At 45.9% G+C, this 12,793-nt stretch overlaps 1 protein-coding gene across 12 annotated transcripts in view; it reads left to right on the forward strand.

Moving 5' to 3' along the window:
• The first annotated feature begins 12,455 nt into the window (after positions 1-12,455).
• Positions 12,456-12,793, forward strand: part of CDK5RAP2 (CDK5 regulatory subunit associated protein 2) — a 191,903-nt gene continuing 191,565 nt past the window's right edge. For 6 of the 12 annotated variants that reach the window (XM_063636048.1, XM_055271302.2, XM_055271299.2 and 3 more), the window contains exon 1: positions 12,476-12,708. In XM_063636048.1, coding sequence (XP_063492118.1) covers positions 12,653-12,708 — 56 coding nt within the window. In that variant the 5' untranslated portion in view covers positions 12,476-12,652. Of the gene's footprint in view, positions 12,709-12,793 lie in introns of all 12 variants that reach the window. The other 6 variants (XM_055271298.2, XM_055271295.2, XM_055271301.2 and 3 more) reach the window with 3 other exon arrangements.

Genomic DNA, 12,793 nt, shown 5'->3' on the forward strand with positions numbered 1-12,793 from the left:
GGTACCAGCTGGTTTGCTTCCTGACTAGAAAACCAATCTACAGCCCAGTATTTGAGGAAGGCTACTTTTGGGTTTTGGGTATACTTAAATGAAATCAGACACCTCCCTAAGTTGAATTGCTGCTGTTTCTGTGTTTTCAGTGAGTGGTCTGTGGCCAGGACGGCAACCACAGGAGGCTGAAAGAAGCAAAGTGACATGTTGTTGGCATTCTATGGTTCCACAGGGATCCAAGAACAAATGCCATATTTGCCTATGGGAAATGGGTAGGAAGTTGGTATTGTGAAGTGAGGAGAGCACAGGCCTGGGAGTCTGCCCATTTTGGGCCTATTCTTGCTCTGTTATGCACTTGTAGAGGGAACTTGGGCAGGCCGCTGAATCCATCTGGATCTGTTTTTCCACTGGTAAATCCAAGAAGTTTAGTTAAATGTTCTCTGTGCGACCTTTTTAATTCTTGTATTCTATTCGGTGGGAAGATAAGGGTGTTCAGAGTAAGATAATTAATTCTGGTTAAGATTTATTAATTAATTCTTTCCTCAGTATTTATTAAACACCTATTATCTGCCAGGCACTATAATAGACCAGAGGGTGTAGAATTAAAAGTTCCTGCTCTCCAAAGCAGCCAGACACAACAGTATGTACTGCATGATTCCAGTCCTAGGAAACTGTTGAAAGACAAATCTTGGCTGGGCATGGTGGCTCATGCCTGTAATCCTAGTACTTTGGGAGGCTGAGACTGGAAAAAAGCTTGAGTCCAGGAGTCTGAGACCAGCCTGGGTGACATGGTGAAATACTATCAGTACAAAAAATACTAAAATTAGCTGGGCGTGGTGGCATGTGCCTGTAGTACCAGCCACTCGGGAGGCTGAGGCGGGAAGATCACTGGAGCCCAGGAGGTCGAGGCTGCAGCGAGCTGTGATTGCACCACTGCGCTCTAGCCTGGGCGACAGAGACCCTGTCTCAAAACAAAAACAACAAAAAACAACAAAAAACAAAAAACAAAGGAAAGAAAGAAAAAAAACAATTTTTTTGTTGTTGTTTTGATACAGCATCTCACTCTGTTGCCCAGGCTGGATGGAGTGTAGTGGCGTGATTTTGGCTCACTGCAACCTCTGCCTCCCAGGTTCAAGGGATCCTCCTGCCTCAGCTTCCTGAGTAGCTGGGACTACACATGTGCCACCATGCCCAGCTGATTTTTGTATTTTTAGTAGAGATGGGGTTTCACCATGTCACCCGGGATGGTCTTGAACTCCTGGCCTCACGTGATCTACCCACCTTGGCCTCCCAAAGTGCTGGGATTACAGGCGTGACCCATCGTTGCCATCTCATGCCCCACTAATTTTTAATTTTTTCTTTGTAGAGACGAGGACTCCCTATATTGAGTAGGCTGGTCTCGAACTCCTGGGCTTAAGCAATCCTCCTGCTTTGGCCTCCCAAAGTTTTGGTATTATAGGTCTGAGCCACCACAACCGGCCCGAAAAGACAAATCTTTAATAAGGAAAAGTAGAACAGTGAGGCCGGGTGCGGTGGCTTATGCCTGTAAACCAAGCACTTTGGGAGGCTGAGGTGGGTGGATCACCTGAGGTCGGGAGTTTGAGACGAGCTTGCCCAGCGTGGTGAAACCCTGTCTCTACTAAAAAATACAAAAATTAGCTGGGTGTGGTGGCACACGCTTGTAATCCCAGCTACTCAGGAAGCTGAGGCAGGAGAATTACTGAACCTGGGAAGCGGAGGTTGCAGTGAGTCGAGATCGCGCCATTGCACTCCACCTTGCGCGACAAGAACAAAACTCTGTCTCAAAAAAAAAAAAAAAAAAAAAAAGCCGGGCGCGGTGGCTCACGCCTGTAATCCCAGGACGTTGGGAGGCTGAGGCGGGTAGATTACGAGGTCAGGAGATGAGACCATCCTGGCTAACACGGTGAAACCTCGTCTCTACTAAAAAATACAAAAAATTATCTGGGGGTGGTGGCGGCGCCTGTAGTCCCAGCTACTTGGGAGGCTGAGGCAGGAGAATGGCGTGAACCCAGGAGGCAGAGCTTGCAGTGAGGGGAGATCGCGCGACTGCACTCCAGCCTGGGTGACAGAGTGAGACTCCGTCTCAAAAAATAAAAAATAAAAGAACAGTGATTTCCTGAGGGGGAAAGGAGATTGACTTGGACTGTATCACAAGGAACCTTGTGGGGTGATGGAAATGTTTCATTATCTATGCTAATACAGTAACCACTAGCCCCATGTGGCTATTTAAATTTTAATTAAGATAAACATTTTAGGGCCGGGCGTGGTGGCTCACGACTGTAATCCCAGCACTTTGGGAGGCCGAGGCGGGCGGATCACGAGGTCAGGAGATCGAGACCATCCTGGCCAACACGGTGAAACCCCGTCTCTACTAAAAATACAAAAATTAGCCGGGCATGGTGGTGGGCGCCTGTAGTCCCAGCTACTCAGGAGGCTGAGGCAGGAGAATGGCGTGAACCCGGGAGGCGGAGCTTGCAGTGAGGCGAGATCGCGCCACTGCACTCCAGCCTGGGTGACAGCGAGACTCCGTCTCAAAAAAAAAAAAAAAAAAAAAGATAAACATTTTAAAAATTCAATTCCTCAGTCACATAGCTACATTTCCAGGGTTCAATAGCCACAAGTGGCTAATGGCTATTATATTGGACAGTGCAGATTTAGAATATTGTATTTCCATCATCCAAGAAAGTTCTGTTGGAGAGCTCTGTTCTATCTCTCTCTTTCCTTTTTTTTTTTGAGACAGGATCTTGCTCTGTAGCCCAGGCTGGAGTGCAGTGGTGTGATCTCAGCTCACTGCAACCTCCACCTCCTGGGTTCAAGAAGTGATTCTCCTATTTCAGCCTCTGGAGTAGCTGGGATTACAGGCACACACCACCATGCCCAGCTAATTTTTGTATTTTTAGTAGAGATGGGGTTTCACCACATTGGCCAGGCTGGTCTCGAACTCCTGGCCTCAAGTGATCTGCCCACCTTAGCCTCCCAAAGTGTTAGGGTTATAGGCATGAGCCACCACACCCAGCCTGCTATTCTGTATCTCTTGATTGTGATGATGGCTACATGAGTATGTAAGTTTGCCAGAACTCACCAGAATGTATACTTGAAGTGGGTACACCTATTTTGTGTAAATTCTATCTCAATAAAGTTGATTTAAAATATTAACATTGGCCAGGTGTGGTGGCTCACGCCTGTAATTCCAGCACTTTGGGAGGCCAAGGTGGGCAGATGACTTGGGTTGGGAGTTCAAGACCAGGCTGGCCAATATGGTGAAACCCTGTCTCTACTAAAAATACAAAAATTAGCTGGGCATGGTGGCACGCACCTGTAGTCCCAGCTACTTGGGAGACTGAAGCAGGAGAATCGCTTGAACCTGGGAGGTGGAGGTTGCAGTGAGACGAGATCATGCCACTGCACTCCAGCCTGGGCTACAAGAGTGAAATTCTGTCTCAAAAAATAAAACGAAGTGAAGATAAAATATTGGCATTGCCTCTCCTAGCCTCAAGGAGTTCACAATGTGGCAGCCAAGTTAACAATTACAGACCTAAATGTCACAATGATGATAAGCTCAAGGTATTCTGGGAGTCCAGAGGTGGGAAATCTACCCAAACTGGGTCCCAAAACTTTCTCTTAAACTGTTGTTTAGAGGACCCTAGGACTCACAGAGAAGGGGAAGGAAGTATATTTTAGACTCTAAGAGTCACTGGCATGTGTAGTTCTTTTGTGTGAATTAGAAAAAAGGTATCCCTGCTTTGGGATAAACTCACAGCTTGTCCAGCACAGCAGGGACACAATTTCAGCCTCCACCTCTCCTTTGGTGGATGTGCTTGTGTAGGGCACAGCCTGTGCAGTGTACTTGGCATGTCACACAGGAGGACACATGCAAGGAAAAGGGGACTGTCATTTATCCCTTTAAGGAAGGAGGCACTGCAGCTGCCACAAGTGTGTTCATCCTTCTCTAGATCCTGCTCTGTGCTCTCAATGTGAATTCACTGTATTTAAGGGAGATGCAAAGTTTACCGTCCCCTCCTACAAGTCACAAGACATTAAGTTCTTCTTTTAATCTGCAAAATGTCCAGACAGTTGATTAATTCAATTATCCTTCTCTGCCTAGAGCTATCGCTACTTTACATATTCAATGTGCAGCTGGAGAGGGTGCTTGAAAGCACTCTCTGGCATCCTAGGATAATTTTTCCAGCAGCTTTTAGATCTCTGTTAGCCAGACCCTGGATTTAAGTGGGTGGGGATGTGGCCACGGTATTGAGGATGATCAATTTAGGTAGGAGATCTTGACATGGGACATATCTCTGGCTCCTGCAAGTTTCAAAAAGCTCAGGAACCACCTTTTGTGAATCAGGAAATGGAGGTCCAAGCTCCTCTCTGTCACTAGCTTGCTGTGTGACTTTGGGAAAATCGGTTCATGTCTCTGAGCCTCAATTTCCTTATCAGTAGAAGAATGATAACAAACTTATCTTAGAGCCGTTGTGAGGTAGAATCAAGGGATGAAGAATGTGACACGGGCTTTTTAAATAGTTGCATCAAGTAGGGATTTTATCTGATCTCTGTGGGCCTTCAAACATGAGGAGCCAGTGCACATAATTGTATGTACAGGTTTTTATCCTGCTTTTGCAGGGTATAGGTCTTACTTGTAAAACGGCCTTCCCCAAATGCTCAATCAGAATGACTTAATCCCCTCTGTGATCCTAGAATCTCACTGTTCTTTTTCTTTCTTTCTTTTTTTTTTTTTTTTTTTGAGATGAAGTCTTGCCCTGTCACCAGGCTGGAGTGCAGTGGCGCGATCTCCACTCACTGCAACCTCCACCTCCCAGGTTCAAGCGATTCCCCTACCTCAGCCTCCCGAGTAGCTGGGACTACAGGTGCGTGTCACCACACCCAGCTAATTTTTTTTTGTATTTTAGTATAGGCGGGGTTTCACCATGTTGGCCAGGATGGACTCGATCTCCTAACCTTGTGATCTGCCCTCCTTGGCCTCCCAAAGTGCTGGGATTACAGGCGTGAACCACCGTGCCCGGCCCTGTTATCTTTCTTATATCAACAAAGCATTTAAAATGTTTTGCTTTGTTTTATAATTATGTATGTGCATTTTCACTAGCTTCTTGAGGACAGGTATTCAGTGAACGGCACTATGGCCTAGTGCCTAGTGGTTAAGAACATGGGCTTTCGGATGAATTTTGGGTTCAAATCCCATCTCCACAACTGAGCTACGTGGATGGTGTCAGGGGGCAAAACTTTCTCTTTAACCTGTCTGGTTCAGTACCTGAGGGTTCTGTGAATTAAATGGACAAAAGACAGATTAACAGGAGAAAAGGCATATTAATTTTTATTAATAGTTATGTGCACAAGAGTTCATAGAAAAGAAGAAGTGAAACTCAAATAAGTGGTTAGGCTCCAGGGCTTTTATCCCATTATAACAAAAGAAGGGAGTGTTGAGTTTCAAGGCCGATAAATCACGGGGAAGTGATTAGGGAATATATGGGGGAAACTAATGGTAGACAAGGAGGAGGCACATCTTCACAAAGGGAAATTTATGTCCTGCTTCAGGGTAGAAAAGGAGAAGGCAGAAAATTCTTTCTGCATCTGTTGATTCTCAATTGTCTTCAGCTCAAAATAATCCTTATGCAAAAGTGGCATATGGTTGGGATGGCATATTTTGATCCCCTTCAATGGCCAGGCAACTGTTTCTTCTCTTTGTACTTCAGTTTTGTCAACCATAAAGTTAGAGCATAATCAGTTCTTGTTTCATAAGGTTATTGTGAGGATTGAATGCAAAGTATATAACACAGTACCTGGCACATACAAAGAGCTTAATATATGGTAGCTAATTTTAGTTATTCGTGGAACATCACAGCCGAAGGGGCCTCAATGTTGTAGTGTAATGCACTCAGCATACAGATAAGAAAATAGGCCCAGAAAGTTGAACTGGGAGGTTGGTATTAATCTTATATTATGTTGATGTGTGTTACCATCCCTAGTCCAATAATCTATATTCTATTCCTTTGATATTTGGTATTTCTCATTCCACTTTCCATCTTGAGAAAAACTCAGGACTTAGAGTTAATTTGACAAACTGGCATTGAGCATCTACTATGGGCACAGCCTTGGGCTACATGTTGGGCCCAGAAGGCATCACTGGCTTTATCACCCTGCTCTTCAGAGAAGGCAGCGGGTACTAATTGAGAACTGGTCCCTAATAAGGACTGCTGGTGTTGAGGGTTGGTTGGTAAGAGGTCTTGGGAGCAAGGGGGCAGACGCGTGAGCCAGAAATACTGCCAACTGTGGGACCAGACAGGCATGGGTTTGAATCTCAGCACGGCCATGGTTTAGAAGGGCAGCTTGGGCCGGGCGCAGTGGCTCATGCCTGCAATCCCAGCACTTTGGGAGGCCGAGGTGGGCAGATCACGAGGTCAAGAGGTTGAGACCATCCTGGCCAACATGGTGAAACCCTGTCTCTACTGAAAATACAAAAATTAGCTGAGTGCGATTGTGTGCGCCTGTAGTCCCAGCTACTTGGGAGGCTGAGGCAGGAGAATTGCTTGAACCTGGGAGGCGGAGGTTGCAGTGAGTCGAGATCGTGCCACTGCACTCTAGCCTGGGGACAGAGCAAGACTCTGAAAAAAAAAAAAAAAAAAAAAAAGGAAGGGCAGCTTGGCCAAATCTAGGACAGTTTGTGCAACAAATAATGATAGTAATGGATTATAACACATAAAATAAACCAATATCCATGACTCCATAATGATGTAAATCAAGAATTGAATAAATGAATAAATGGGGGAGAAGAGAAAGCTCTTCCTTACTTACAGTAGAATTCCAATAAATATAGAAAGGATAATGAAAATAGAGAATCACCAATTGGCAAATACTACTGTGAAAATTGTTTTGGGTAAGAATTATCAATAGATGCTAAAATTAGTGGGTGAAAGTATACAAACTGAATACACAGCTTCATATATCTTTCCACAAGATTAGTATTAATTACAAAAGGAAAAACAGTAATTTTATTGCAGGCACCACCTTAGTCAAGAAATAAGTGTTAACATCACTCACTAATGATACATATTAACATTCTGTGCCTCCTGATATGCAACCAAGGAAGGGTATGTCACTTTTGTGGTATTCTTGTCAAAAGTGCATAACCTGGGCTCAGCACGGTGGTTCACACCTGTAATGCCAGGGCTTTGGGAGGCTGAGGCTGGAGGAGCACTTGAGCCCAGGAGTTAGAGGCGGCAGTGAGCCATGACAGTGCCACTGCACTTCAGCCTGGGTGACGGAGTGAGACCCTGTCTCTGAAAAAAAAAAGGTGCATAACTTCAATTTGATCCTGAGAAAACACCACACAAACTCAAACTGAAGAACATTCCACCAAATAACTGGCAACATTTAGACAGTGCCAATGCTGGCTGGGTGCAGTGGCTCACACCTGTAATCCCATTACTTTGGGAGGCCGAGATGGGCAGATTATCTGGGTCAGGAGTTCAAGACCAGCCCGGCCAACATGGTAAAACTCCATCTCTACAAAAATACAAAAATTAGCTGGGCATGGCGGTGCATGCCTTGTATTCCTAGCTACTTGGGAGGATGAGGTGGGAGGATCACTTGAACCTGGGAGGCAGAGGTTGCAGTGAGCTGAGATCGTGCCACTGGACCCCAGCCTGGGTGACAGAGTGGGACTGTGTTTCAAAAAGAAAAACAAAAACAAAAACAAAAAGCATGTTAATGCCGTGAAAGACAGAACTGTCAGAGACTGGAGAGTAACGAGATGTAACAAGTAAATGCAATGTGGAATATTGGATTGGATCCTGGACCAGCAAAAGGGAATTAATGGGAAAAGATTAAATTTAAATAAGATCTGTAATAAGTAGTATTGTATCAATGTAATTTCTTATTTTTGACAATTGTGCTATGGTTGTGGAAGATGTTAATATTTTAGAAATTCTTTGTACTATTTTTGCAACTTTTTTCTAAGTTTGAAATTATTTCTAAATAAAAAGCTAAGAAAGAAGGAAAGAAAAAAAAGTGTGATCTTTGGGAAATCTCTTCCCCTCTCTGAGCCTTTAGTTTCTTCTTCTGTAGAGTAGGGCGATCACCCCAATTCACTTCACAGCATCATGAGGATAAAATGGAAGAGTGCAAAGTAGCAGCATTGCACATATATTGATCCTATAAAAAGTTATTCTTGCTGTTAGTAATGGCAGTTCAAGTGTCTTGATCTGTTAAAGCTTCAGGAGGGTTCCACGCAAATGAAAAACATCTGACTGCAAGCTACTTCCTCCCAGCCATTTGATATGACCTTGTCTGAGGAAATAATAATGCCAGCTTTGTGGTTGGGTGGCTGTTGTCAAGGAGATAGCCCCAGATAGCCCAAACAGCTGGTGGTAGTGACGTCACCTCTAGGCTTGGCAGAAAGATCATGGTGAGACAGAGACAGGACAAAGGCCTCTGTCTCTGACCATGAAACCACTACAGTAGCAGGAAAACCAACTTCCAAATAGCCTTTCCTTTGTGCAATTGATTCTATTTTCAGTTTCTAGGTTCACTAAAGGGTTTAGCATGCAACCCAGGGACATGGTCATGCTGAACAAGGCAATGGACTAATCATAATGAGAGCTCCTACGCTGGGCGCGATGGCTCATGTCTATAACCCCAGTACTTTCTGAGGCTGAGGTGGGAGGATCATTTGAGCCCAAGAGTTTGAGACCAGCCTGGGCAACATACCAAGACCCCGTCTCTACTAAAAATAAACAAATTAGTCTGGCATGGTGGCACCTGCCTGTGATCCCAGCTACTCGGGAGGCTGAGGTGGGAGGATCACCTGAGCCTGGGAGGTGGAGGCTGCAGTGAGCTATGATCACTCTTATTGCACTCCAGCCTGGTTGACAAAGCAAGACCCTGTGTCCAAAAAAAAAAAAAAAAATTAAATAAATTAAAAAAACAACCCAACTCCTCACAGGTTCTTTCTTCTTCAATAATGTCCAAGGTATTCAATGAGATGAGGCAACCATGTGAACTCAGCATTGTCCTCCCTATTTTACACATGGGAAAATCGAGGTGTAGCAAGGGGAAGCAACCCCAGGTCACAGGATAAATGGGAGGAGTTTCCAGAGTCAGAATCCAGGTGTCCAGACTTCCAGTTCTGTAAACTGCCCATACTAAGATTCACCTCTTAGCCACTTTGAAGCAGTTTCCCAAGGAGTAGAGTCTGGTGAACATAACCCTTAAATACTGTCGTCTGGATGTAGACCTCACCTCTTAATACTAAATTCTAAAGCAAAAGAGAAACCCAAATGGGGATGACAGGCTGCTTGAAACAATCAAGGTGTTAGAATTCAAAGGGACCTGGTCTCAATTCCAGCTCTGACACTCACCAGCTGTAGGACCTTCAGTAAGTAGTTTTTACCTTTTGCAGCCTCAGTCTTCTCAATTGTAAGTCAGATACTAGCCCTCCTGCAGAAGGTTGTTGGGAGGGTTAAATGAGGTGGTGCATGTAACATGCCTGGAACAAGCGACATATAAGACGTGCTCAAAATGTGTAAGTTCTCCTCCTTGTTTATATTCTCAAGAGTTTTCATTGGCTGGAGATGCAAAGTTAGTTCCTTCATGTGGGAAGTGTTAGCCTCCCTCCCCAGGAGAGAGCTGGTTGTATGTTAGTAGCTTTGAAATAAACACAGAAGCTGGGCACAGTGGCTCACACCTGTAATCCCAGCACTTTGGGAGGCCGAGGTGGGTGGCTCACCTGAGGTCAGGAGTTCGAGGCCAGCCTGGCCAACATGGTGAAACCACGCCTCTACTAAAAATACGAAAATTAGCTGGGCTTGGTGGCAGGTGCCTGTAATCCCAGCTACTTGGGAGGCTGAGGCGGGAGAATCGCTTGAACCCAGGAGGTTGTAGTGAGCTGAGATCACGTCACTGTATTCCAGCCTGGGCAACAGAGCAAGACTCCATCTCAAAAAAAAAAAAAAAAAAAGAAAGAAATGTAGAAATTACCTCCAGAGCTGTAACATCCTGAGAGACCCTGAGAGGTTCAGCCCTCCCATTTAACAGATGTAGAAGCTGAGGTCCACAGAGAAGTGATCAGCCAGGCCGGGCGGGGTGGCTCATGCCTGTAATCCCAGCACTTTGGGAGGCTGAGGTGGGTGGATCACCTGAGGTCAGGAGTTCGAGACCAACCTGACCAAGATGGACAAACCCTGCCTCTACTAAAAATATAAAACTAGCCGGACGTGGCGGTGCATGCCTATAATTCCAGCCACTTGGGAGGCTGAGGCAGGAGAATCACTTGAACCCGGGAGGCAGAGGTTGTGGTGAACCGAGATCATGCCATTGCACTCCAGCCTGGGCAACAAGAGCAAAACTCCATCTCAAAAAAAAAAAAAAAGTGATCTGCCAAAGATCACAGAGTTGGTGGCAGAGCCAGGGTGGGAATCTTGACACCCCAACTTCCCTGCTTTTGGACACACCTATCTCATGGGTTGAACTTACTGGCAAGGAATATTGGTTCCTGGGCTTCAAGGACTGCCCCTTTCCTGGGGCAGTGCACCAGGTGTGCTAAGCTCTCCCTCTTTTTCATGCTTTTATCACTGCTAATTCTGGGTGTGGTTGAAGATCTAGGGAAAGAAGGGGGACAGGCAAAGAATTGTGGGCTTTGGAAGCCTCACTAAAGCTGAGAGAGAGAGACAGAGAGAGAGAAAGAGAGAGAATGAATATGAATCTGGGATACACAGGATTACTATTGACTGAGCTCCTAAAAGTATCTCTGATTATTCTCACAAAAACCTTGCAGGATAGGTATTGGCCTTATTTGCAGACTGATTGATTGAATCATTCACTCATTTAACATACATTTTCAAATAGCTGCTGAGTGGCAGACATAGTGCTAGGTGTTGAGGATATAGCAGTGAACAATTCAGAATGTAGTCCCTGCCCCATGCAGCTTCCAGTCTAGTGCAAGGAAAGACATTTAAAAAATGATTTTACACACACACACACAATTGCAAAATATGGTAAGTGCCACAAAGGAATAATTTGCATTGCTAGGCATATAAGAAGTGGCTTGATTTAGATTAAATGACTAGGGAAGGCTTCTTTTGAAAAGTATCAATAATTGGTTAATTACTTAACTGAAGAATGAGGGCCTGGTGCAGGGCTCAGGCCTATAACCCCAGCACTTTGGGAGGCCAAGGTGGGAGGATTGCTTGAGGCCAAGAGTTCAAGACCAGCCTGGGCAACATAGTGAGGCCCTGTCTCTATTTAAAACAAAACAAAAATGAGGAAACTGAGGGTGAAAGGGGAATTGTTCAAGATTACTGGGAAAGTCACTATCTATCCACTCACTAACCATTTCAAGTTATTTTCATCTGGTGCTCTCACAAGGGCCTGCAGAGGAAGGAGCAACACTGAGTTGAGGAGGGGAAGGTTGATTTCTTTGCTTAAGCTCTGCCAAGATTATCTAAGTGTTTGGTGATTGCTATGTGCTTTAAGAAAGGCAGCCAAGGGGCCGGTGCTGTGGCTCCTGCCTGTAATCCCAGCATTTTGGGAGGCTGGGGCAGGCAGATCACGAGGTCAAGAGATTGAGACCATCCTGGCCAATATGGTGAAACCCTGTCTCTACTAAAGATACAAAAATTACCCAGGTGTGGTGGCGTGAGGCTGAGGCAGGAGAATCGCTTAAACCCAGGAGGTGAAGGTTGCAGTGAGCTGAGATCGCGCCACTGCACCCCAGCCTGGCGAAGAGGCCCTATCTCAAAAAAAAAAAAAAAAAAAAAAAAAAAAGAAAGGCAGCCAGGGTTATGCAAAGAGCCCTCATCTAGTTGGCAGGAGCTGCGGACCCCCGCTCCAGCTGAAAGACATTGTCAATACTTAATTACTTTGGGAGAGTCCTTTCCTCTCGCTGGCCCTCAGTTTTCTGACCACAGGTGCCTTTGAGTCCTAATGGTAATAAAAGACTAATAGGTGAGAGACTGGAGTGGGAGTGCTGTTGACCACTGGCTCATAGGAATGAGTTATTTGCTTCCAACTAAGTCTGCAAATTACTGTTTGCCTTGAGATTCCGCACGTAGGATTTTTCCAAAGCAAGGCAGCATTCAGTTATCTGAGTTTCAACTTAAGGTCAAATCCCAAAGTTTTGGGGTCATTATTCCAGAAAAGCAAACACGAGGTTAGGAACTTTGAGGATTCATGAGGGGCTGTATTCATTTCCATCTCCCGCGTAAATTAACGGACTAGGGCCCGCTTTGGCCCTCAACAAAGATGGCACCCGCCCTCGCCTCTTCCTGAGTGCCCTCACAAAAAATGGCAGCCGGTCTTTTTTTTCTCTTATTTTTGCTTGCATAAGCACGGTTGCTATGCCCTTAGTTAAGATGGCACCTATTCCCCGCTTCCCTGCCCGTCCTCTGGCGCCCGCCGGCCGGCTTCACTGCGTGCGCCTCGGTGACCCCGCCTCGTTTCCGTAGGAAGAAGCGCCGGGAAAGATGGCGGCGTCTGTGGTTTGAATTCCAGCGGCGCCACCAGAGTCTGAACAAGAGCTGGGGTGGAGGGGGCGGGGACCCGGGGAGCCCGGCGGGTCGCTACCGCGGGGGGTACTAGTGGCGCCGCCGCCACAGACACCAACGCAGCCGCCACCTCTGTATCAGTGATGGACTCGGTGTTGGAAGAGGACGTCACCGTCCCCGGGACGCTCAGCGGCTGCAGGTGCGGCCGGGACATTGGTGGTCGTGGTAACCGGGCCGGGGTTCCAGCTGATGGGATTTCGCTCTAACGTGGCCTTGGGGTTTGC

The sequence above is a fragment of the Symphalangus syndactylus genome, chromosome 3, assembly GCF_028878055.3.
Source record: "Symphalangus syndactylus isolate Jambi chromosome 3, NHGRI_mSymSyn1-v2.1_pri, whole genome shotgun sequence".
Lineage (NCBI taxonomy): Eukaryota > Metazoa > Chordata > Mammalia > Primates > Hylobatidae > Symphalangus > Symphalangus syndactylus.